The following is a 25,543-nucleotide window of genomic DNA, read 5'->3' as shown; positions in this document are numbered from 1 at the left end:
ACCCTACATGAACCACTCAGGCCTAATTTCATCTTCATGGACGACAATGCTGCAGCTCATCAAGGTCGCAGCATCAGGGAACGGATGTTGGAGACTGGAGTCTCTCAAATGGAATGGCCTGCACTTTGTCCAGACTCGAATCCTGTTGAAACCCTGTGGGATCAGCTGAGTCGCCGTGTAGAGGCTTGAAACTAACCTTTGTTTCAATGAATTGTTTGAAATGAGGAAATCACCAGTGCATCCTTGCACTTAAATGTCCTGCTTTCGTGATCACTGTACTGTGAACTTTTTACATTTTCCATAAATTTCACCTGAAAGCCAAATCTCTCTCTCTCTCTCTCTCTCTCTCTCTCTCTCTCTCTCTCTCTCTCTCTCTCTCTCTCTATCACATCACTAGTTGTATACTACTGTCATCAATCCAAAATCAAACTGCTTTATCTTCACGATGGTCGTGGGCATACCAGAGCCTATCCCAGCTGACTTCAAAATTACTTCATTTCATATTTTTGTTGTTTTAAATAAAATTGACAATTTGTTTTAAATATTACAGTTTTATTGATTAGGCCTGTGCCTGGATCAATATTGATAATTGGACCTTTGACTCAGTGAAACATGTAGTTGCAGCTGTTTAGTATGACTATCCTTAATATTACGATGTAGTGTATATTTTTTTGAATTGGGATGACGTCAGGCATTGGCCTTGAGGACTTCCATTTTTGGAAAAATCAACTTATTTTTATGGGAAATCTTCCTTCTCCATTTGACACACCTGTATTGAAGGTATTACGGTGAGAAGAGCTAGCATGTCAACTAAAAATGCATGCTGTGATTTCAAAATTCAAATATAGCTGAGAGAGGCTTTGAAAATTGTTGATGACTACATTCAACTCACATCAAATACATAAAAAAAGACAAGGCATTTTTCAAACAAATCACTTTATTTTCACTCAGGACAAATAATGTTAAGAAAATTATGTTTGTAAAATTCAATTACAACTCATCCTTGTCATTCTGAGAGTCTGACATGGAAAGCGTTTGGAGATCCATTTTGACGTCATCTTTGGAACTCTCTTTGTCCAGCTGTTCAACTTTTGTTTTGAGTGTTTGTTCTCCACCTACGTTAAAAGGTTGAATTCCATCTTCCTTGACCTCAGCTGTTTTTTCAGTTTGTATGCTGTTAACTTGCTCAACATCTGGAGCCTCTCCTTGACTTACTTTTGCCTTGTCAGTCTCGCTGGTTCGTTCTGTCACCACGGGATCGTGATCTGAACTGCCCAATGCCTCTTTTGAGTCGAATCCTGGCATCAAAGTGGTGGAGAACATCTCCAACATACTCTGAGCTTGAATTCTTTCCTACAATGCGAAGGGATATATGAAATTAGAGAAGGTACGGTAATATAAAAATTAACTCATGCCAAAATGTTTTTAAAAAAAATAATAATTTAAAAAATAAGGGCTTTGCAACACTGCTCCGAAAGTATCAACCCTAACCCTGGTGGGAATGACTTCAGTTTGATCAATCACCACTAGAGGGAAGGAGTGGCTTAGATCAGATCTTGGTCCACACAGTGTGTGTGTGTGTGTGTGTGGGTGGGTGGGTATGTGTGTTATACAGTTCGCTATTCCACTTGGTGAGGTGGCGTGCAAAAGCAGTGTGGTGGTGAGAACATCGATAAAGTTCAACAGAAAAGTTCATCCAAAGTTCGTGCATAGTTCATGCATCAGTGCAGTGTTTTGGAAAGCAGTGTTTCGATATTTGAAGAATCAGAAATGCAAAAAAATAGCATCAAGGTAGAAGTTCTGCCTGAAATGCATTATTTCACAAAAAGCTCTTTTCAAGACTTACCAATGTTCAAGTGTTGTTTACTAAAGAATGTTAAAAGGTAGAAATGTACTTTTTTTCCTGATGAAAGAAGAGGGTTAGAGCTCCATGCTTATATAGGGACAGAACTCAATTTTCTGTAGGTCTTCATAAATTAGTCAAATGGCCATAAATGGCTCGGGCACCGGCTTTCCCAATTTGAGAAAAATGGCCGGCATTGATAAAAAGATAGAGGTACTGTAGCTAAGTACCTTTTCCTCATGCGCTGGATCCAAGGTGAACCAAAGTGCAACAGCACACCTCTGTCCCTTTGTGACAGCTCTCACACCATGTGGGTTTTCCTTTCCTGCTCCAAATCCAACCACACGGCCACACTGTGGACGCACCACTGCCTAGAGAAATCAGAAACGAGTGACAAATGGACACAAAGTACATCCAGAAATCAAAACGTTGTTTCAAGCGAAATTGAATAAATACCGTGACTACTTTGGCATCTAATTCAGTGAAAATAAAATCTCCTCCTTCAAAGTCATCATTCAGGTAAAGTATTGCACTGTAAAGACAAATGAGATTCTAAGACTGATTTGTACATATTAGTAAAATGCAAGCAGGCAATTTGCAACTGGAAAACCTCCTGTGAGACTCGCCTGAAATCTCGATGTGTGTATGCAGGCGGTTCCTTAAAACACTCATTGAGCTCCGAAACGAGCAGACAGTTGTCAACATGAACGGAGTGACTCAGATCATTCCGTGTTTCTTGCTTCCCTGAATAACAAAACCAGAACACAAGTGTTATGGTGTGGCTTTTCATATTCAACCTAACATTGACCAGTCAAAACAATCTAAACAGAGCAAACAAGAGTAAGGGAATTTGTGTTTGGTCGATGACATGGGGAACACAAATTTTGTTGAGTTAGGTCTAACAGCTGTTTTAAACTAACTTTTGGCTGCAGAATCCAAAACTGACCTCTGGAAGGCCGCTGTCCTGCTTATTTTCCATCTCTCCCAGCTGCAACACACCTGATTAAAATGATCAGCTCATCAGCTCAGAATGCTCTGACGGAGCATTCGAACAATCCTGACTATTTGATTACTTCATGGTTTTCTGGAATGCGTCATATGTGCCAGGATGTAGCAGCCATTTTGCACACAGAAGAGAGCAAAATAGCTCGTGTTGTTTCTGAGGTAATGTTTGGATGAATTTGTGAAAGTGTCTTTTTTTAACTATTACTACAAAATGTAAAGGAAAGAGAGTTATGAGTTTAATGACGAGTTAGAAATCCTAGCGGGCGGCCTGGTGGTCGACTGGTTAGCGTTAGCGTGGAGTTTGCATGTTCTCCCTGTGTCTGCATGGGTTTTCTCCCGGGACTCCCGTTTCCTCCCACATTCCAAAAACATGCATAGCAGGTTAATGGACCACTCGAAACTGTCCCTCAGTGCGAGTGTGAGCGCGGATGGTTGTTCATCTTTGTTTACCCTTCGATTGGCTGGCAAACGGTTCAGGGTGTCCCCCGCCCACTGCCCAAAGACAGCTGGGATAGGCTCCAGCACCCCCGCGACCCTCGTGAGGATAAAGCGGATCGGAAAATAGACAGATAGATAGATAAAACATGCATTGCAGGCTGATTGAACACTCTAAATAGTCGCTAGGTGTGAGAGTGCGTGTTTTTGGAATGTGGGAGGAAACCGGAGTACCCAGAGAAAACCCACGCTGGCCCAGGGAGAACATGCAAACTTCACACATGGAGGCCGCAGCCTGTATCGAACCCACGACCTCTGCACTGTGAGGTTGACGCGCTAACCACTGGCCCACCGGGTCACCCACCATAGCATTTTATTTTATTTTATTTTATTTCTTTAAGAATCAGAATCAGAATCATCTTTTTTTTGGCCAAGTATGAAGAACACACAAAGAATTTGTCTCTGGTAGGACAGGCTACACTAGTGTTGTAATAACAAACAACTACAATAAACAAGGACATGACATCCAAGTATCAAAAGATTTTCTAAAAGATTTTCCGTAATGTAAGAGTATAATTATGTAGTAATACGCCCCAATGACAGCTCTGCAACAATGTACAGAGTCATCGAGCAGAGATCTAGTATTTTATTGCGCCACTGATCACTTTAACGGTTGTGCAGTTGGTGCAGATAATCGTTGCAATGTTTTTTTAGTGACCAGTGGCAGTAATTCTGGTACCACTTTAGTTGTGCAATTATACAGAAAGTCCTTAAGCGTTTTAAAGCGTCTGGTGCTGTGGAATATTGATCAATGACAATTGTTTGAGTATGTACAGAGTGGAACTACAATGATCACTGCGGTAATACTGTTCCACAGGGGTGTGCAAAAATGCAAAGAACCACTCTTGCCAACAAAGGGATGAGTGAACTACATTTATTCAGCGCATTGCAGGAAGGTTTGATCTACATTTTATTTTTGGGCTCTCATGTCAGATTTTGGATGATACTTTCTAAGAACCACCGCCCATATACAAGTCTACATATATGGACGCAAAGACAAATGGATGATACATTCTCTATTTTACTCACCCTCAATAGCGGATCGACACACCAGATGTGAATAGGAGAAGTAGAGCGGGGAACTCAAGCTAAAGTATGACTCCAAAACCTTCTTCACCTTCTCGCTGACATCAAAGAAAAGACGGACAGCCTTCAGTGAAACCTTTCCTTCTTGTGCCAGCTATAGGAGGAACAAGATACATAGAGGGGGGACAAAAGTGACTTTTTTTTGTGTGTGTGCTGTTAATGTTTTTGTTACCTTACACTATAACACTTGAACACAGCCAAGAATATAAAAGATCAGAATAAGACAACCTTGCCTTTGCATGGCGCCGGGTTAAAAAGTTCAAGTACCAAAAATGCTTCTTGCTTCAATTTTTTTTAATGTACCACCTGTGATGTCTAGTTTACTGTTTACAGACCTTCAGAGCCTTAAGAATTGTGACTCCCTGAAACATTTCCTTCGTAGAATGGGGAGAAGGATGTCCCCGGTAGCCTTCACCTCCAAGGGCAGCTGCCTACACATAAGACAAAAAATAAACAAAGTGAAATGATGAGGTGGAAAGCAAGCAGACAATGTACAGCAAGGCTCAACATGTTTTTTTCCTTGCGGAACAGTTTTGCAAATCAATGACTTCAATTGAGGAGCCACTTTTTAATTTGCGGTTTCCGTGGAGGGCACTGTTCGACTGGTAGTGCATATCCTCAGAGAGCAGCACTGCCCTTCTTGTTGTTGTGGATGACCATGGAATTTGCCGGAACCTTTGTTGAAGTCGTTCTCCTTTCCTTTCGCCGTATGGAGTGTCTGCCTTCGCCCCCATACATACCTTGATCATTCCGGAGTCAGTAAAAGGCTTTTTGTGTTTGCTCAAGATCCACTTCACGGGTAGTGAGCGCTCATAGGGTCGTCGTTGTGCTGTCAGCGTGCGTTATCGCCCACTTATCACATACTATCATTTCATTTCACAAATTTTCCTCGACCTCGTAGGTCAAAGGTTTTGTTTCTAGTCTCAAAATGCCGCTTCCTGCTTGCATTTTTAACACGCGCAACAGACTGTGAACAAATAACACACACGGGCCACGTAGCACTCGATGCTGGCAAAATCTAAGCAGACGCCTCAGTCCACTTATCTTGAAAGGCAGGTTTATTAGAGTCTACGTTTCTGACTTTGAACAACACCATACTTCATGTTTGTCGTGGGAAGGTGATTACCCCGAGAAACAAACGAAAACTTTGTGAGCTTTGTCAAATGAACCCAGTTCAGGCATAGGTGACCTCACGTGTGCCTATTCCAAATCGTCTAGCGGTAAAAACGTAAGATATTTTTATTCCAGTACTTTTAAATTAATATTCTTGAAGGTCCGGATGAAAGGGGCTCGGGGTTCGGAGCCAGACTGCTGTCCACCAATTTGGGACCACTGTTACCGTATACAGTATTGATAACACAAAAATACAAATCTCATTCAAAGCATTTGTTTGCAGCAAATGAAATATGGTCAAAGTACCATGACGTCCAGTGCTTTTTTCCCCTCTTATCTTATATATACTGCGTTATATAGTTATGACACAAATGTTTAGATAACTCACGTTAGAAAGATGCCGCAACTCCGTGCACTCATCATTGGTGATGACCCCATCGAGCAAGACCCGTTGAGAGCCATTCAACTGCATGGATGTCAAGGCCACTTTAATGTTGTCATAAAATTGACTTCCACCTAAAGTCGATCATCGACAGGAGACAGATTTACATTAATGGTCCCAAATAGAACAGCTTTGGCATGATTTTGGAAGGTTATTTTAATTAATGTAGAATTGCTGTGATTAACCACTGTTAATATAATTAACACTTCAAGAGTTACCCTCTTGCGTTACGACCATGTTTGTCAAATCTGTCGAGTCCTTCTTCTTTTCTTCCACAAGAGTTTCAATCTCTTTCATCAGGTTTCCTATTTCCTCAGTAATCCTTGCTGCTGTCTCTCTGTCAGCCCTGAGAGACAAGCAAAGATTAAATTATACTGAAGCGAAGAAGAAAAAAAAACAATTAACTCATTTAGTACCAGCCAATTCTGGACCAAGTCTGAAAAGACGTTTAAAAACGTCTTTGGGAGTGAATGAGTTAACGATTTCCATCATTCTTCAATTTGATTTTAGAGATTCTTGTGAACTTCATTTCAAAAGTTAGTTTCAAGACTGATGGAGTAGACTTCATTGACAGAACGATAAACTACAATCACATGAGCACCTGCAGCAAGAAGTGAACATTGTGGATGCAAATGCACATCACAGATAGGGCTTTAGCCAACAGCTGGTTACTCTACTGCAATGATCTCAGAGTATGTGATATTCCAATGAAAACTCAACTCAACTTCATTATCGAGCACTTTAAAAACAACCATTGGTGCATACCAAGTGCTGTACAGTAATCCCTCGTTTATCGCGGTTAATGGGGACCAAAACCACCCGCGACCTCCCCCCCCTCCATATAGGTTATATTATAATATTTATAAACCCAGATTTAATGGTATACATACTGTACATGTAGAAGTAAATTTTGAAGTAATTAACATGACTTAATACTGTATACTAATAGATTTAAACATGTATAAGTTAGGTTAGTTTATGAATAACAAAATACAGTAAACATATTTTTAAAAAAATGTTGTTTTTTAAGTCTGCAAAAAGTCCGCAAACGGTCCGCGAGAAGCTGCGAAAGTCAGCAAAACAACAGCGAGTCACATAGAGCAACATATACAGTACTGTACTACATGCATATGAAATATATTCAGTATATATATATATATATATATATATATATATATATATATATATATATAATTAATTAAAAAATTCCTCGTCTCACCCCCCCTCGGGTGGTGTCCGTCCCTCATTCAGCTCGGGTCCTCTACCAGAGGCCAGGAAGCTTGAGGGTTCTGCGCAGTATCCTTGCTGTTCCCAGCACTGCACATTTCTGGACTGAGATGTCCGATGTTGTTCCCGGGATCTGTTGCAACCACTCATCTAGTTTGGGGGTCACTGCCCCAAGTGCTCCGACCACCACAGGCACGACTGTCACCTTTACCTTCCAGGCTCTCTCCAGCTCCTCTCTGAGCCCTTGGTATTTCTCGTGTTTCCATCACTTGGGACCGCTACATCCAGTACAACGGCTTTCCTCTGCCCTTTATCTATGATCACGATATCTGGTTGGTTCGCCATTACCATCTTGTCAGTCTGGATCTGGAAGTCCCACAGGATCTTCGCTCTGTCATTCTCCACCACCTTCGGAGGTGTTTCCCATTTTGACCTTGGGGTTTCCAGTCCATTCTCCACACAGATGTTTCGGTAGACTATGCCAGCCACCTGGTTATGGCGTTCCATGTAGGCTTTCCCTGCCAGCATCTTACACCCTGCAGTTATGTGTTGGATCGTCTCAGGTGCCTCTTTGCACAACCTACACCTTGGGTCTTGTCTGGTGTGGTATATCTGGGCCTCAATGGCTCTGGTCCTCAGGGCCTGCTCTTGAGCAGCCAGGATGAGTGCCTCTGTGCTGTCCTTCAGGCCAGCCCTCTCTAGCCACTGATAGGACTTCTTGAGATCGGCCACTTCAGTTATGATCCGGTGGTACATCCCGTGTAGGGGCTTGTCCTCCCATATGGTCCCTCTTCCAGCACCTCATCCTCTGTTCCCCATTGTCTGAGACATTCTCTGAGTACGTCATCCGTTGGAGCCTTCTCCTTGATGTATTCATGGGGCTTGGATGTTTCATCCTGGACAGTGGCTCTCACACTCACTAGTCCCCGGCCTCCTTCCTTTCGGCTTGCGTACAGTCTCAGGGTGCTGGATTTGGGATGGAACCCTCCGTATATGGTTAGGAGCTTTCGGGTCTTAACGTCCGTGGTCTGAATCTCTTCCTTTGGCCACCTTATTATTCCTGCAGGTTATCTGATCACTGGCAGGGCATAGCTGTTTATTGCCCGGGTCTTATTCATGCCATTGAGCTGGCTTCTTAGGACTTGCCTCACTCGCTGGAGGTATTTGGCTGTAGCCGCTTTCCTTGTTGCCAGTTCGAGGTTGCCATTGGCTTGTGGTATACCGAGGTACTTGTAGCTGTCCTCAATGTCTGCTATTGTTCCTTCAGGGAGTGAGACCCTTTCAGTGCGGACTACCTTTCCTCTCTTAGTCACCATCCGACTACATTTCTCAAGCCCGAATGACATCCCGATGTCGCTGCTGTAAATCCTGGTTGTGTGGATCACGGAGTCTATGTCCCTTTCGCTCTTAGCATACAGCTTTATGTCATCCATGTAGAGGAGGTGACTGATTGTAGCTCCATTTCTGAGGCGGTATCCATAGCCTGTCTTGGTGATTACTTGGCTTAGGGGGTTCAGTCCTATGCAGAACAGCAGTGGGGAGAGTGCATCACCTTGGTATATGCCACATTTGATGGACACTTGGGTAAGTGGCTTGCCATTGGCTTCCAGTGTGGTTTTCCACATCCTCATCGAGTTCGCAACGAAGGCTCTTAGGGTCCTGTTCACCTTATACAACTCCAAGCATTCAGTGATCCATGTATGTGGCATCGAGTCATAGGCTTTCTTGTAATCAATCCAGGCTGTGCACAGGTTGGTACGTCGGGACCTGCAGTCTTGTGCGACTGTTCTGTCAACCAGGAGCTGATGTTTGGCTCCTCTGGTATCTCTACCAATGCCCTTCTGTGCTTCGCTCATGTATTGATCCATGTGTCCACTTATCTTAGCCGCAATGATGCCTGACATGAGCTTCCATGTTGTGGAGAGACAGGTTATTGGCCAATAGTTGGATGGGACTGCACCCTTTGAGGGATCCTTCATGATCATGATCGTTCGCCCTTCGGTTAGCCATCCTGGGTGAGTCCCATCCTTCAGCAGATGGTTCATTTGTGCTGCTAGGCGCTCATGGAGTGCTGTGAGTTTCTTTAGCCAGTAGGTGTGGACCATGTCCGGGCCTGGTGCTGTCCAGTTCTTCATATCTGAGACTCTTTCCTGTATGTCTGCCACTGTTATGGTAACTGGGTTCTGTTCAGGGAGGCTGCTGTGCTCCTCTCTCAGGGTCACCAGCCATTGTGCACTGCTGTTATGTGCAACCTCCTTCTCCCATATGCCTTTCCAGTACCTTTCAGTTTCCAGTCTTGGTGGGTCAGCTCTGTTGTTAGGACCCTGCCACTGAGCGTACACTTTCGCAGGTTGTGTTGCGAACAGCCTGTTTATTCGTCTGGCCTCATTCTCTTTCGTGTATCGCTTTAGGCGGCTGGACAAGGCTTGGCGCCTTTGTTTGGCAGTTTCGAGTGCTTCAGGTATGGTCATCTGGATGTACCTCTTGGGTATCGGCCTTTTCATCACACCTCTCTGGGCCTCAGTCAATTGACTCACATCTTTCCGTGCCGCCTTGATCTTAGCCTCTTTTCCATGGTGGGTAACGTATCTCATGGCTTCCATGGTTGCTCTTATAGCCAAGCATCTCAAGGATCACTGATGCTGAAGCGTATATCAGCTCATTGGTTTCCGTGATTGTTACGGTAGGGATCGCCCTCAGTGCTGCATTCACACTTTCCATGAGACTTTCAGGTGGTACTTCACATAGCCGTTGTAATCGGTTTCTAGGTTGCCCAGCTTTCATTCTCGCCATGATCTTAGCTTTCAGGTCAGTTGCTGCCTCGCTCAGCATTTCATTCATTGGGGCTGGCCTCCCAATCTCATCATCTGCATTCATTGGGGCTTGCCTCCCAATCTCTGGTATGACCTCCTCCTCTGATCTGGCAGCCTGGGGCCCTTCACCATGGAACCTGCGTTGTACCTCATCAATCTCAAGTTGTGACAGCAGTTGCCGTTTGTGGATGTTGGAACACTGAGCTACTAGTTGTTTCGTGGTCAACCGTGACTGTGGGTTTCGAAGTAACCATTTAGCCCACATTCTCTGCATGTAACCCCTTTGACTAGGGTTGCTTGAGTAGTAGCATTCCAACAGAGCCATGTTGTCGCATCTCGCCCATCTCCGCTTTGTTCCAGTAGCCCATTTTTCATCAAGGTGCTCTGGTTCCCCAGCACCTGACGCAGACCTTGTTTGGCCGGGCGACGTTTGAGCCGGCATGTCATTCATTTTACTGTCTCTCATCATTGTATGAGGTAGGCATTAGCGTGAAGGATCTTGCCCAAGGACCCACACTGGATGGTGTTATGTGCTCATTTTTTGCCCCAAGCGGGATTCGAACCACCGTCTCCGTATATATATATATATATATATATATATATATATGCGATGCACTGAAGCCGCGATAAACGAACCGCGAAATAGCGAGGCATCACTGTACATGCAATACAAATCAGTTACACAGTACAATAACAAAAACAGAAAAACAATGAATTAATAATAGAACTACAGCAGACACAACACACACACACGCACGCACGCACACACACACACACACACACACACACACACACTCTATAGATTATTGATTGAATATGAAGTGGACAAATCATTCATACGCATCTCTTACTTCTGTTTGTCTCTCAGTTTTCTCGGCATGATATCTTCTGGAGTCCATGTATCCTTAATAACAATAAATAAATAAATTATCACAGAATGGACACTCAAGATTCATTCAAACCATGAATGACAAACTGCAAATACTAAAACAGACACTCAGACTTTAAATACTCACAGGATCAATAAATGTTACCCCAAATGCTTCATATCCGTAGTACAGCAGTTCTTTCTCGAGCAGGGAACGCTGAATGAACAGCTTCACAGTCTGAGGGTGTCAAAAATAGTTTGTTATAATACCACCAAAGTTGTTGAAATCGATACAAATACTCACGTTTTATGTGAGGACTTTGGACATTTAGGGCCATAATTACGTGCCCAGCACAAGTCTAGCGCAAAGTGTGGATTTTAAAAAAAAAGATATACCTCAATTCATTTTCTTGGGTGTTATTCAATGCTTATGCCTTGTCATTATTTTTAAAAACATTGTGAGTTACATCACTGTACCTGTCTGGCTGGTATAAACTCTGCCTTGTCCAATCCCAGCATGGTTGAATAATAAGCAAGATTTTGTTTCATCACTTCATCGTCAGGGTGGAAGAGCAAGTAAGTCTTTGCACACTCGATGGCCATCTCATAGTTTTCACCTTGAGTGGAATGCAAGAAGAACAGACTTTGAAACAGTTTGTCCAATGTCGACAGTTTTGGACACCTAATATTGAACTACAGATCAGCATCAGTTTTATTACCTTACAGCCCATTTCTCTAAAAATACAGTCGCCAATATGCATACAGTACATAGTTGATTGGGTACATCTATCAGAAGATAAATCCTCACCAAACTGCCACCTTTTGACTTTAGAAAATATCCATGATCTCATATGACTACATGGAGAAGGGGCAGCGCAATAGAATATTAGGTTAGCAGTGCTGGTTTGAGTCTCGGTCCCTGCCTTGCTTTTGTTGAATTTGAACACTTCCCTGTGTTTAACATGGGCTTTCTCCAGCCATCTCGGCTGGTACCCACATTCCAAAAAAACACGCATTTCAGTTTATTCGTCTATTATCCATAGGCACATAGTAGTTGCACAGCATAATTGGACGACATAATAAGCAAAAGAAAGAGTAGGTGTGCTCGAATGGTTTTCATCTTTGACCGCTTCAAACAACAAGGTGCATGAAGAAATTGTTGTAGTGATTGTATTATGGTCAATGTTTTGTGTTCTGTCGTAATGTTATTTTATGTTGAATGCTCTTTTTTTTCCTCGTATGGTTCATCTGTGCCTTGCCATGTCTTTTTTTAATGTCAGGATTAAAAAAATAAATAAAATTGTCGTGGGTCCCCCTTCTCATGGTCTCACCACCCGTGGGAGGGGTCAAAGGGGTCGGGTGCAATTATTTATTTATTTTTATTTTTTTTAATTTATTTTTTTTAATATCAGGATCATTAGGGTATGTCCTCTCCGTGAGCCGTCACCTTACCGTGGTGGAGGGGTTTGTGTGTCCCAATGATCCTAGGAGCTAAGTTGTCTGGGGCTTTATGCCCCTGGCAGGGTCACCCATGGCAAACAGGTCCGAGGTGAGGGACCTGTTTGATAGATAAAATCGATGGCACTCAGTTTCCCTTGCCCGGACGCGGGTCACCGGGGCCCCCCTCTGGAGCCAGGCCTGGAGGTGGGGCTCGTTGGCGAGCGCCTGGTGGCCGGGCCTACACCCATGGGGCCCGGCCGGGCTCAGCCCGAAGAGGCAACGTGGGTCCCCCTTCTCATGGTCTCACCACCCGTGGGAGGGGTCAAAGGGGTCGGGTGCAATGCGAGCTGGGCGGCAGCCAAAGGCGGGGACCCTGGCAGTCCGATCCTCGGCTGCAGAAGCTAGCTCTTGGGACATGGAATGTCACCTCTCTGGCAGGGAAGGAGCCCGAGCTGGTGTGTGAGGCAGAGAAGTTCCGACTGGATATAGTCGGACTTGCCTCCACACACAGCCTGGGTTCTGGTACTAGTTCTCTCGAGAGGGGTTGGACTCTCTTCCACTCTGGAGTTGCTCATGGTGAGAGGCACAGAGCAGGTGTGGGCATGCTCATTGCCCCCCGGCTCAGTGCCTGTACATTGGGGTTCACACCGGTAGACGAGAGGGTTGCTTCCCTCCGCCTTCGGGTGAGGGGACAGGTCCTGACTGTTGTTTGTGCATATGCACCAAACAGCAGCTCAGCATACCCACCCTTTTTGGAGTCCTTGGAGGGTGTGCTGGAGAGTACTCCTGCTGGGGACTCCCTTGTTCTACTGGGGGACTTCAATGCTCACGTGGGCAATGACAGTGAGACCTGGAGGGGCGTGATTGGGAGGAACGGCCCCCCCGATCAGAACTCGAGTGGTGTTTTGTTATTGGACTTCTGTGCTCGTCACGGACTGTCCATAACGAACACCTTGTTCAAACATAAGGGTGTCCATATGTGCACTTGGCACCAGGACACCCTGGGCCGTAGTTCGATGATCGACCTTGTGGTTGTATCATCGGATTTGTGGCAGCATGTTTTGGATACTCGGGTGAAGAGAGGGGCGGAGCTGTCAACTGATCACCACCTGGTGGTGAGTAGGCTCCGATGGTGGGGGAAGATGCCGGTCCGTCCTGGCAGACCCAAACGTATTGTGAGGGTTTGTTGGGAGCGTCTGGCGGAATCCCCTGTCAGAAGGAGTTTCAACTCCCACCTCCGACAGAGCTTTTCCCATGTTCCGGGGGAGACGGGGGACATTGAGTCCGAGTGGACCATGTTCTGTGCCTCTATTGTTGAGGCGGACAATCTGAGTTGTGGCCGTAAGGTGGTTGGTGCCTGTCGTGGCGGCAACCCTCGTACTCGCTGGTGGACACCAGCAGTAAGGAGTCCTATCGAGCCTTTATGGCCTGTGGGACCCCAGAGGCAGCTGACGGGTATCGACTGGCCAAGCGGAACGCAGCTTCGGTGGTCGCTGAGGCAAAAACCCGAGCGTGGGAAGAGTTCGGTGAGGCCATGGAAGCCGACTTCCGGACGGCTTCGAGGAAATTCTGGTCCACCATCCGACGTCTCGGGAGGGGGAAGCAGTGCACCACTAACACTGTGTACAGTGGAGATGGGGCACTGCTGACTTCGACTCGGGACGTTGTGAACCGGTGCGCAGAGTACTTCGAAGACCTCCTCAACTCCACCAACACGTCTTCCTTGGAGGAAGCAGAGTCTGAGGACCCTGAGGTGGGCTCTCCTATCTCTGTTGTTGAAGTCACCGATGTGGTTAAAAAGCTCCTCGGTGGCAAGGCCCCAGGGGTGGATGGGATCCGCCCGGAGTTCCTCAAGGCTCTGGATGTTGTGGGGCTGTCCTGGTTGACACGCCTCTGCAACATCGCGTGGTCAACGGGGAGAGTGCCTCTGGATTGGCAGACCGGGGTGGTAGTCCCTCTTTTTAAAAAGGGGGACCGGAGGGTGTGTTCCAACTACAGAGGGATCACACTCCTCAGCCTCCCTGGTAAGGTCTATTCAGGGGTGCTGGAGAGGAGGGTCCGTCTAGGCGCAGCCGAAGCGTTGAGGGCGTCCGTTTTGGTGGCCTCAGTATTGCATCCCTGCCTTTTGCAGATGATGTGGTGCTGTTGGCTCCTTCAAACGGGGCTCTCCAACTCTCACTGGAGCGTTTCGCAGCCGAGTGTGAAGCGGTTGGGATGATAATCAGCACCTACAAATCTGAAACCATGGTCCTCAGTCGGAAAAGGGTGGAGTGCCCCCTCCGGGTCGGGGGAGAGATCTTGCCCCAAGTGGAGGAGTTTAAGTATCTTGGGGTCTTGTTCACGAGTGAGGGCAGGAGGGAGCGAGAGATCGACAGGCGGATCGGTGCAGCGTCTGCTGTGATGCGGACGTTGTATCGGTCTGTCGTGGTGAAGAAGGAGCTGAGCCAAAGGGCGAAGCTCTCAATTTACCGGTCGATCTACGTTCCAACCCTCATCTATGGTCACGAGCTATGGGTCGTGACCGAAAGAACGAGATCCCGGATACAAGCGGCCGAAATGAGTTTTCTCCGCAGGGTGTCCGGGCTCTCCCTTAGAGATAAGGTGAGAAGTTCGGTCATCCGGGAGGGGCTCAGAGTCGAGCCGCTTCTCCTCCACATCGAGAGGAGCCAGATGAGGTGGCTTGGGCATCTGATTCGGATGCCTCCTGAACGCCTCCCTGGTGAGGTGTTCCGGGCATGTCCCACCGGGAGGAGACCCCGAGGAAGACCCAGGACACGCTGGAGTGACTATGTCACCCAGCTGGCCTGGGAACGCCTCGGGATCCCCCGGGGAGAGCTGGAAGAAGTAGCTAGGGAGAGGGAAGTCTGGGCTTCTCTGCTAAAGCTGTTGCCCCCGCGACCCGGCCCCGGATAAGCGGTAGAAGATGGATGGATGGATGGATTAGGGTATGTGTGCAAGGTTTGTATATTTGTGTGCATTTGAGTGTGTGGGCGAGCATAGGTTTGCTTGTGGGGATATACACTATATTTGCTTATGTTGACGGGAGGGGGTCCTCTTTTTATGTTATAAGTTTGAAATGTTTTAACTGTACAACACTTTGAGTTGCATTTTTATGGATGAAAAGTGCTGTATAAATAAATTTTGATTAATTGATTAAAGCTCCGCGACCCGATCCCGAATAAGTGGTAGAAAACGGTATGGTACAGTTCTGTCAAGGGCTTTTTCACAGCTGCAGCTTTTGTGAAAGTGAATCAAGATGTATTGTGTTGTATTGTATTCTACTTATTTCTCTTTATTGCTAAACTTTAATTTTGTACGTGAATCTTTTATGTATTTATCAGTCTATATGATAAGTTGAGTGATTCAGTCCACATTTATTGCACGTATCATGTTTCATGAAACAAAGTGAAATAGAGGATGTGGTGAAGCCACGATTTATTGTCAAAATCTCCATTTTAGTTTGTGTGAATTTTTTTTAAGCATTTACAGTATAGTATATACTTATGTTGACACCACTCTTTGGTGGGACGATTACAGTACATATAAAAAAAATAAATATATATATATATATATATCCATCCATTTTCCGAACCGCTTAATCCTCACTAGGGTCGCGGGGGGTGCTGGAGCCTATCCCAGCTGTCTTCGGGCAGTAGGCGGGGGACACCCTGAATCGGTTGCCAGCCAATCGCAGGGCACACAGAGACAAACAACCATCCACGCTCACATTCACACCTAGGGACAATTTTAGAGAGTTCAATCAGCCTGCCATGCATGTTTTTTGGAATGTGGGAGGAAACCGGACTACCCGGAGAAAACTCACGCAGGCTCGGGGAGAACATGCAAACTCCACACAGGGAGGCCGGAGCTGGAATTGAACCCGGTACCTCTGCACTGTGAAGTCGACGTGCTAACCACTGGACTACCGGGCCGCCCCCTATATATATATATATATATATATATATGATCTATTTACCGGTATATATAAACACATAACACGGAGTAGGACTAATAAATTCTTTACTTCTTCCTACTCCCTTGAACATAATAATTGTGTTGAATGATGACTGATTTCTGTCACGTTTCGGTTTTGCAGTCTGGCCAGCAGGTGGCATGAGCGGACCTTCTGGCACACCTGCTGCCAATCAATTATCAGATTCAGTATTTAAGGACTCCTCCGCCATTCACCTGTTGTGGGAGTATTGTCTATGGCATTACTGTTTCGCTGTTCTTTGACTAGTTGGCTTTTGACCTCGTCGTGATTTCGCGTAATAGTTCTCGGTACCCATTATTGAGTAAGTACTGTTTTGTTTTGGTGATTTGGCTTTCGTGCGTGTATTGGTAATACATTGTTTTTCGTTTGTATTTTGCGGTCTTTATTTGTCTTCCTTGCTCTTTTGTGCAAGCGCTTTTTGTTACTCGTTTGGATTTGCCTCCTGGTCCTTATTGTGGACCAGTGCTTTATGTTCTCGCCTTATTTCGGTGCGATTGATACATTAAACTGTATTTTTTCCTACGGAGACTTTGTTCTTGTCTACGCTTTTTGGATCCCCTAAATTCGGTTTATCCGAGACATAACAATTTCTCTTTCCTTTTACTATTTTACTTACCTTACTTTATGTTCAATAAACAAACAAACAGTATGTTGTCGTGCTGAAGGCTGATAAAACTGCAAGTCAAAGTATGAAGTTTATACCAGTAACTGTAGGAGATAATCTGCCTATATTATTGATGAATGCTTTATTTGCCTTCATTTTAGTATCCTATAATCTTAATGCATATGAGCTCAGATATTTTTTGTTGTAAGAAAAATTGTTGAAAAATACATTTCAAAAGGACTTTGAGGGAAAAACAAAAACAAAACACCAATGCAATTTTGAGGGTAAAAAATCCCAATGAGATTATTTCCCAAAATTGTTCTGCCTTAGCGGGAAGAAGTGGGGTTGATACAACATTAAGGTTTTGTCTTGTCCTACATCCGCTTGAAAGTAAATAAGCCTCTTTTACCAAAAAACCGACAGCTGTATTATTGCCTAGGTACTGAGAAGCCTCAAAGCATTTGAGCTTGCTCATCGCCTCACTGTCTGAGGAAAGTAGCGAAACATGCGACTGTATATGCTCCTTGACCACTTCTTGATGTCATCTTCCTCACCCCGCTACCTGAGTAACAAGCGGCAGTGAAGAGTTTTCGCTTCTCAACTGTGACAACTAGCGTTCCCACATTGTTTAAGTCTGTAACTGTCAAAGAAAGTGACGTCGCGCAACAATTTACCATGTAAACAGAATACGAGTTGGTTCATAATCACACAGGAAGTGGCGCCCATAATTCAAGGAAAGGATCATTGGGCGTAGGGATAAGGTGGATCTGTGCCCTAGGGTGGACAGACGTCCAATACAAGGTACACTCTACATCTCGCCCAAAACAGGCTCTTGGTCAGCCCAACATTAATGAGGACAGGTATGTAGAATGGATGTAATATTCTGGTGACCAGCATTAGTGACGTAGCACGGTCACTCACACAACAACACATACTCACTGTTATAGTAGGAAAACTGCAGGTAGTTAAAGTGTGAGGGGAGGAAATCCTCCAAGGGCTTGTCACTTCCAGCAGCAAGAGCCAGCTCCATGGAACATCGCTGCTGACAGTTCAGGACCTGCATATAGTGGTCTGACACAAATCCACAATGAGAAAAACTCCATTGATGGGTCCCAAAATCAGGCATAATGACGGTTACCTGTCATTGTCTGATAGAGGTCGGCGTTGTACTCCATGTAATTGTAGCCGTCATAGTTGTAGCTTCCCTCACACAGTGCCCTGCACTCTTCGTTAGCAGTGAAGTACTCATTTACTGCCACCTCAAATAGGTTGGCCGACAGACTGAAGGAGTTGTCACTGTAATAACTCTTCGCCATCAAGAACTTTGCCTGTACAAAACGATGTGACATGAACACAAGTTGGAAGATTTATCTGAGGTCAAATGTCAAAGCCCAACAGTTTCAAATGTTCAAGAATAGTGTGCATTATTCACACTAAGGCTGCACGATAATGGTAAAACATGCAATATGGGTGTTTAATATAGATTGAATAGATATGATTGCAATAGTTAACAGGTCCCAAAAGAAATTAAATTTTTAATATTGAAGGAAATGTTTTTTTCACATGGCAAAATAGAATGACTTCGAAAAATAAAAATTGTAAATTGTGTGAGTAATGTCACTTGATATTGTTCTCCAATTGGATGGCTATGCACATTAATGTTGCATCAGATTGGTCAAAGTCGGATAAAAGCACACAATTCCATATAAAAGTATTATTTTATCGCACGTCTTTGCGATACACATATTGCATGCACCATTATCGTGATGGTGATTTCTTTTTTTATATTTTGTGCATCTGTGGTTCAAACCATGTGAGGTCTGGCTTCAAGATCTTTGAAGTCCTCTTCCCGCACTCCTGACATTGTGCCATAGTAGTCCAGGTTCTGTCTCATCTCCGCATGATCTTGATTTGCTTGAAAAAATGTGTTGGCTGCTGCCACTGCCTTTTCCAGTTTATTGATCTAAAAAACAAGAAAGGGATGTCACGTTACGGCATACCTGTCAACTTTTCGGAGCGCCAACCTGTATAAACTACCAAAAAAATCCTTATAAAGAGCAAAAAAATCCTTATAACATACCAAAGCATGTTATATGTCAAAATAACGGCAGAAAAAACCCCCACGAAATTTCCAATGATATTTATTGTAGATCTCCATAATACAATGTCTGGTTAATGTCTAATCATCATTCTACTTAGTGGCATTACTGTATTCAGAGTTGTATTCCTGCGTTACTTTTTTCACCAACTCCAAATCATTTGGAGTTGGTGAAAAAAAACCCGGACATTTTCAGAATCCGTATGATTTGTGCGATACGGCCATATACGTAAGATTCACCACAAAATCCGTGTGAACTATGGCTAAACCGTATGAGTTGACAGGTATGCGTTGCGGTGCAATTCTAATGGGTAGAAGTCGTCATTGTTTACCTGTTAAAACTGCCTCTGGATTTTGCTTAAATGTGAAAGCAATCTTGATTTTGGGATAATCAAAAAATGAAATGAATCAGGAGAGAAACCACGAGCACACTTCATAGCCAATCAGTAAACAATGCGGCTGATGATGTCATCCATTTTGGCCATGGTGCTGGGAAAATTTTCGGAGCATAATTCAAAATCCATGAAATATTTCATGTGTATATATAATATATGTGGATATACAATATAGCAGACACCAAGTCTGAGAAAAAATCTGCTAAATTGGCAATACGACAGTACACCAAATAATGTAGCCACTAACTTTGTTTGTGTGGAGACAGTAGAGGAAATTGCACATCAATCAATAATCAATAAAAATTGCAGAGTCCCTCTTTGCCATGAAAATGAGCTGAATTAAACTTTAAGGAGTAAATACAAAAAAATTCAATTGCTGTGAAAAAGGCTTCAGGGGGGCCCAAGAAGGTCCATAAAACACCAGGACTATCTCCTTAAGTTTATTCAGCTGCAGGATGGGAGAACCACCAGTGCAGAATTTAATCAGGAATGGCAGCAGGCAGATATCAGTGCATCTACACACACAGTGAGGCAACAACCTTTGGAGGATGGGCTGGTGTCAAGAAGGACAATTAAGATGCCACTTCTTTCCAGGAAAACCATTCAGGACTGACTGATATTCCCGCAAAGGGTACAAAGACTGGACTGCTGAGGACTGTGACAAAGTCATTTACCGTAGTTTGATCAATGCTCTTTCCAATTGTTTGGGGCATCCGCAAAAAAAAAAAAACGCTTGTTGAAGAAAAGGTGAGCACGACCATCAGTCTGTGTTATGCCAACAGTAAAGCATCCTGAGACCGTTCATATGTGGGGTTGCATCTCAGCCCAGGGACTGGGTTCACTTGCAATTTTGCCTTAAAACACAGCCATGAATACAGAATGGGACCAAAACATCCTCCAAGAGCCACTTCGCCCCCACCATCCAAGAACCATTTGTTGACAAACAATACATTTTCTAATATGATGAAGCACCTTGGCACAAGGCAAAAGTGATCACTATATGGTCCAGGGTACAAAACAGCAACATTTTGAGTCCAAGGCCAAGACTCTCTGAATCCCACTGAGAACTTGTGATCAATCCTCAAGAGGCCAGTGAACAGACAGAAAATCACAAATGCGGACAAACCCCAAGCATTGATTCTTCAAGAATGAACTGTGGCCCAGAAATTAATTGGCAGCATGCCAGGGCGAATTGCAGAGGTTTTGAAAAAGAAGGGTCAGCACTGCAAATATTGACTCTTTGCATAAACTCAATGTAATTGTCTAAAAAAATCCTTTGACACCTTGGAAGTGTTGCAGTTATATTTCAGTTGACAATAGTAACATCTTACAAAACGATCCCTAAACTTAGACGCAACAAACTTTGTGAAAACCAACACTTGTGTCATCCTCAAAACATTTGGCCATGACTGTACTTGCTAACGTAGCTTTGATTACATTTAAATGGAATCGGTAATTAGCGCATCAGCAAGCTCTGTAGAGGCCTGAAACGATCATGAATAATTGAATCAGGTGTGTTGGAGTCGGGAGGGATCTAAAACAGGCAGGAACTCTTGAGGAACCGGAGTTCCCTACCCCTGGTGTAGGGCTAGCCTCCTAGCTCTTCGTGCTCCTCCATGGTAACAAGCAGCCCGGATGAGTTTGAACAGCTTACACTTTTTTTGTAAATGTTTCCCATGAAAAAAATAATTAAGTGACTACAATCCAAAATCATCAACATTCAATTCCCTTTGAGTAACTTTTGAAACTCACTGTGCTAAAACCAACACGTACGCAGCCCCTGACTAGCCATTTTATTTAATCGTTGGCCAACAATAACCTCAGGTCAGACGACCAATGACCACCCATTGAGTTATATTGTGACCAGTTATTGTAGAGTTTTCTACTTCACCTGCTTCTGTGCGAATGCTGACCTGCTTGTTTTGAGACATTCTAATCTAATTATTTTAGATGATGGTATTGTGATTTTTGCAATGTCTTGATATTTTTTTGTTGTTCTGGAAATGTTTTGTTTTAGGTAAAGCACTTTGAAATGTCTTGTACCCTAAATGTGCGACACAAATAAACTTCCCATGCCAATGCCATGAGTGTGCGTCTGATATTTTAGGCAGAATTGTCAAACTATGTGGAAAAAATATCAGAATCAGAATCAGAATCGCCTTTATTGTCATTGTATAGCATACAACGAAATTTGGGTCCCACTCCTTAGTGCATTTCGTAAAAAAGTAAAATAAAATAGAATAAAATAAAATAACGGTTTAATAAATACAAAACTCAACAACACACAACAACAGCAGCAATAGTGATAGTGTGGACTGAGGCTTATATTGTATGCAGGACACATATTGCATTTCATGCAATCAACCATCATCAATCATGAAATATTCTGATACGCCAGACTTTCTGTGTCGTTGGCGTGAGGCGCCCAGGATGCAAGATTGGCACAGGGCTAATGTTATGCTAGTGTACATTAACATCCATCTATCCATTTTCTGATCCGATAATCCTCACAAGGGTTGCAGGGCATGCTGGAGCCTATCCCAACTGTGTACAGGCAGTAGGCGGGGTACACCCTGAACTGGTTGCCAGCTCACATAGACGAAAACACATCTGCTCTCACACTCACACCTAGGGACAATTTAGAGTGTTCCATTAACCCAGTGTTTCTCAAATAGTGGGGCGTGAGGCCCCTGGGGGGGGGGGGGGCGAGGCTCCGTCAAGGGGGGCGCGTTTGATCTCGGGGAACATGCTTTTTTATTTTTTTACTGTCCTAAAATAACGTGCAGTTGCACCTCCACTACGTTAGAGGGCAGTGGCGCTCTCATTGGCAGAGTGTGCGCAGGGAGCATTCGAAGGGAGGAAATATGACGAGGCGTATGTCGCGCTTGGCTTCAATGTGCCTGCGGTGGCAGACGAGGAAAAAGCGATGTGCTTACTGTGTCTAAAAATTTTGGTAGGGGACAGCATGAAGCCAAATAAATTAAGGCGTCACTTAAAGACATTACACCCCAATCACGCTGATGAGCTGCTTGAGTTTTTTTCAGCGAAAACGTGCCGAATATTGTCAACAATCATGCCGCTTTGTGACTGCTAACTAAACTAAAGTAAACTAAAATACAGGTCGCTACACATTGAGCAGAAGCCGAAAGTTGCTGTGTCCTGCTTCAAACCTCGCTTCGAAAAGCTGTGCATTGCAAAACGTGCTCATTGTAGCCATAAATCCAGACATCATCTTTGATTTAAAAAAAAAGCATGAAATCTTTTATATATTTTTGTTTTGCTGGTTAAAGTTTTTTTTAATTATCTTGGTGATTAGTTTGAATGCATTCTTAGTTATTGATTTTATGTAATTTTATTTTTCAGTATCGTATGGTTTGACATGGTCAGTCAAAAAATATTTATTGTTAAATTAAGGATTTAAAGTTATTTTGAATTTCAGATGCACTTTAAATATTTTCTGTTCCACTTACTAAAGCTATTCTTTGTTGTAAGTTGGTTCATAAAGTTGGTCCATATTTCTTTCTTTTTTTATTCTCTTATACGTTAATAAGGATACAGTGTTATGCAAAGGTGCCCTTATAACAATTTTATAGACAAATGATACTATTTATACCCTTCCGGGTAGGCGGGGGCATGACAGAAAATAATTGAGAACCACTGCATTAACCTGCCATGCATGTTTTTGGAATGCGGGAGGAAATCGGAGTACCCAGAGAAAACCCACACAGGCACATGCAAACTCCACACAAGAAGACCAGAGCTGGAATTGAACCCTGCACCTTTGCCGACGCACTAACCAGTCGACGGGCTATTACATTAACGTATCTCATTCATTTGTGGAACATTAATTTTTACCGTGTTTTGGGTCCGATGCGGTTTTCACACTGGGCCTCTTTAGCAAGGTCCGTGTTACAACATGCCATGGTGGCCACCTTGCATTTTAATGTGGAATGTCCCCCCCACTTCTGCCATCTTCCGGGGCGTCAACCGAATAGTTTCTCTTCCACCTCCTGCCAGTGTGTGACGCAAGCGCGTTGTGCCTGCTCGTAGTTTTGCTTTATAATGTGTCAGTAAATCCACATATTTACCCGCAAACTGCGATGCGAGACCACTTATTTACAGCCTTGTACGGCATTAGATTTAAGACACAGACATTGAGATTCAAGACTTTTTCAGGTATTATTTTCAAATTCATAAATTTAATACTTTCAAGACTTTTTAAGACCCCAGGGGAACTTTGTAAATCACAATCACTGAACTGGGAATGAATGATAGATAGGTGCACAATATGCAGCATTGTGTATTTTCCTAATTGCCATCTTCTGCATTTGTTATTGATTTGTATGTGTGGCTCCAGACCTCCAAGCAGTAATTAATGTATGGGACTAGGGAAACAAGTAAACAACAAATGTAAAGCATTTTGGTTAATTCAATTTATGTAGTGCACGTACTCCAAGGTCTATGGATAATTTTGACTGAGCATGGTTTACCCGCAGCTTCCATCTCTCTCTATTTCTATGTACAGTAAATATTTATCATTGATCTTGATTTGTGCCTAGTTATTGTTCTGATAGTAAAATAAAATGAGTTTTATTTATACTCAAAGATAAGTTGTTGATATCAAATCACCGTTTCCAAGTGTTTAATTTTGACCTTTTGAACTGTGTTCAGAATCTCACTTGGATCATTTCCAGAGCAGAGCATCATCAGTTAAAAAGTGTACATTTGGAGAACTTTAATGCCTCGCGGATCTCATTTAAATACACAATAAATTTCCCTTACCCCAAATTTTCTATGCAAATTCAAATGCTGATTTTGTACCACTTTACGGGGGTGGGATGTCAGATTGCACGTGGACCCCTAGTAGTTCATGGACTCGTGAGCCACGATTGTGCGGATGTGGCCAAAAGGCCATACTGTGCCTTGGTTTGCTTTGAATTGTCCATAGGTTTAAAGAGGAGTGTGAATGATTGGTTGTGCTCCGTGACTGGCTGGCGACCAGTTTTAGGGTGTACCCCGCCTCTCATCCAATGACAGCCAGGATAGGCTCCAGCATGCTCACAACCCTTGGGACGACAAGTTTTCAGATTTTAATTATTAATGTCACTTGACTTTGGAGGCAAGCATGATATGGCTGAAGAACAAAAAACATTCACAAGCTAATTTAACATAAATAAATCGTGAAAAAAAATTGAAAAGTGGTCATTATCTATGTAATCATAGTTAATGATAACAGCTGAGGCTTAGGCCAGAGAATAATCATAAAAATAACAGGCCATTATGTGTAAGGGAATAGACTAATTAAAAGCAGCATGGAAAGAAATTCAAATCTTTTTTGACTAACCTATTCCCTATTTTGAGAAGCTTAAACCCCGAGCCTTATGACGTGGCATTGCTGTGTTTTTTTGGGGGAGTGGGGGGGTTACTGTTAAGATTTAGGCTCCTCTAAATTTAGCGTTTACCTCTACATAACTGACACACATTGTATTTTTGTGATATGCATTTGACCAGATTAAACAGTGGTGCTGTACCTTGAAATATGCGACTTGCAAGTAATTGTAAGGGGTCCTCCTCTTAAACTCCAACTCCACCGCTTCACCGACTTGATGCAAAGTTGGCTGACCAAGTTTCTCCGTTTCGCAAGATTTCACACAGTGCGCTCGTTTCAAAATTTTCCAGAAGAAAGCCAGGTCCTCCACAGATCCAGCCTCGGGAATGGAAATTCCTAAGCCTGCCGTGAGGTCCTCGAAAGCGGTCTGGTTGGCGCATCTGAGTCGGCAGTCTGCCTTTACCCGGCGGACTGTAGCTCTGTTCCGCAGAGCCTTTTCCATGTTCAGGATCACCGTGAGCCAGTCTCCCTTATAATAGGCTTCCACCGCCGTGTCAAAAAGGAAATCACAGGGCTCCAAAACAAAATTATTGCTCAAATAAGAACTCGATGTGTATGATGGTAGAACGACGCAAATTACCGTAAAAGCCAAACTCAACTCCATTCTTCTGAAATCTCGTGCGCACAACTATTTGAATTTTGATAAAAATTGGAAGAGAGATCCCTGCATGTTTTAAAAGAAGAAGAAAAAGCGTTTTCAGATTTTGAGCAGGCTAGAAGCTTGAAGTCAA

General features: G+C 43.7%; 1 protein-coding gene across 1 annotated transcript; it reads right to left on the bottom strand.

The window, feature by feature from the left end:
* Positions 1 to 923: 923 nt before the first annotated feature.
* Positions 924 to 25,543, bottom strand: p3h1 (prolyl 3-hydroxylase 1). The gene is made up of 15 exons (XM_086117842.1): positions 24,955 to 25,543; positions 18,741 to 18,893; positions 18,069 to 18,258; positions 17,870 to 18,001; positions 11,370 to 11,509; positions 11,041 to 11,130; positions 10,876 to 10,928; positions 6,203 to 6,330; positions 5,931 to 6,058; positions 4,765 to 4,860; positions 4,373 to 4,523; positions 2,470 to 2,587; positions 2,300 to 2,375; positions 2,074 to 2,214; positions 924 to 1,353 (listed from the first exon to the last, which is right to left on the bottom strand). The coding sequence occupies exons 1-15, from the start codon at positions 25,414 to 25,416 to the stop codon at positions 991 to 993; spliced, it is 2,421 nt and encodes an 806-aa protein (XP_085973968.1). The 5' UTR covers positions 25,417 to 25,543; the 3' UTR covers positions 924 to 990.

Source organism: Hippocampus guttulatus, chromosome 8 (assembly GCF_054856545.1).
Source record: "Hippocampus guttulatus isolate MCC_2025c chromosome 8, RoL_Hgut_1.0, whole genome shotgun sequence".
In the NCBI taxonomy this organism is placed as follows: domain Eukaryota; kingdom Metazoa; phylum Chordata; class Actinopteri; order Syngnathiformes; family Syngnathidae; genus Hippocampus; species Hippocampus guttulatus.
This window is presented reverse-complemented; position numbering and strand designations above follow the sequence as displayed.

What these genes read in the sequence shown, in the direction of transcription:
- p3h1 (XM_086117842.1), bottom strand. Translation starts at nt 25,416, where the DNA reads ATGGAGTTGAGTTTGGCTTTTACGGTAATTTGCGTCGTTCTACCATCA. An exon ending in CCTCTATCAGACAATGACAG is followed by an intron (nt 18,002 to 18,068) that starts GTAACCGTCATT and finishes GATTTGTGTCAG; the next exon opens with ACCACTATATGCAGGTCCTG. An exon ending in ATCCAGCGCATGAGGAAAAG is followed by an intron (nt 1,354 to 2,073) that starts GTACTTAGCTAC and finishes TTCGCATTGTAG; the next exon opens with GAAAGAATTCAAGCTCAGAG.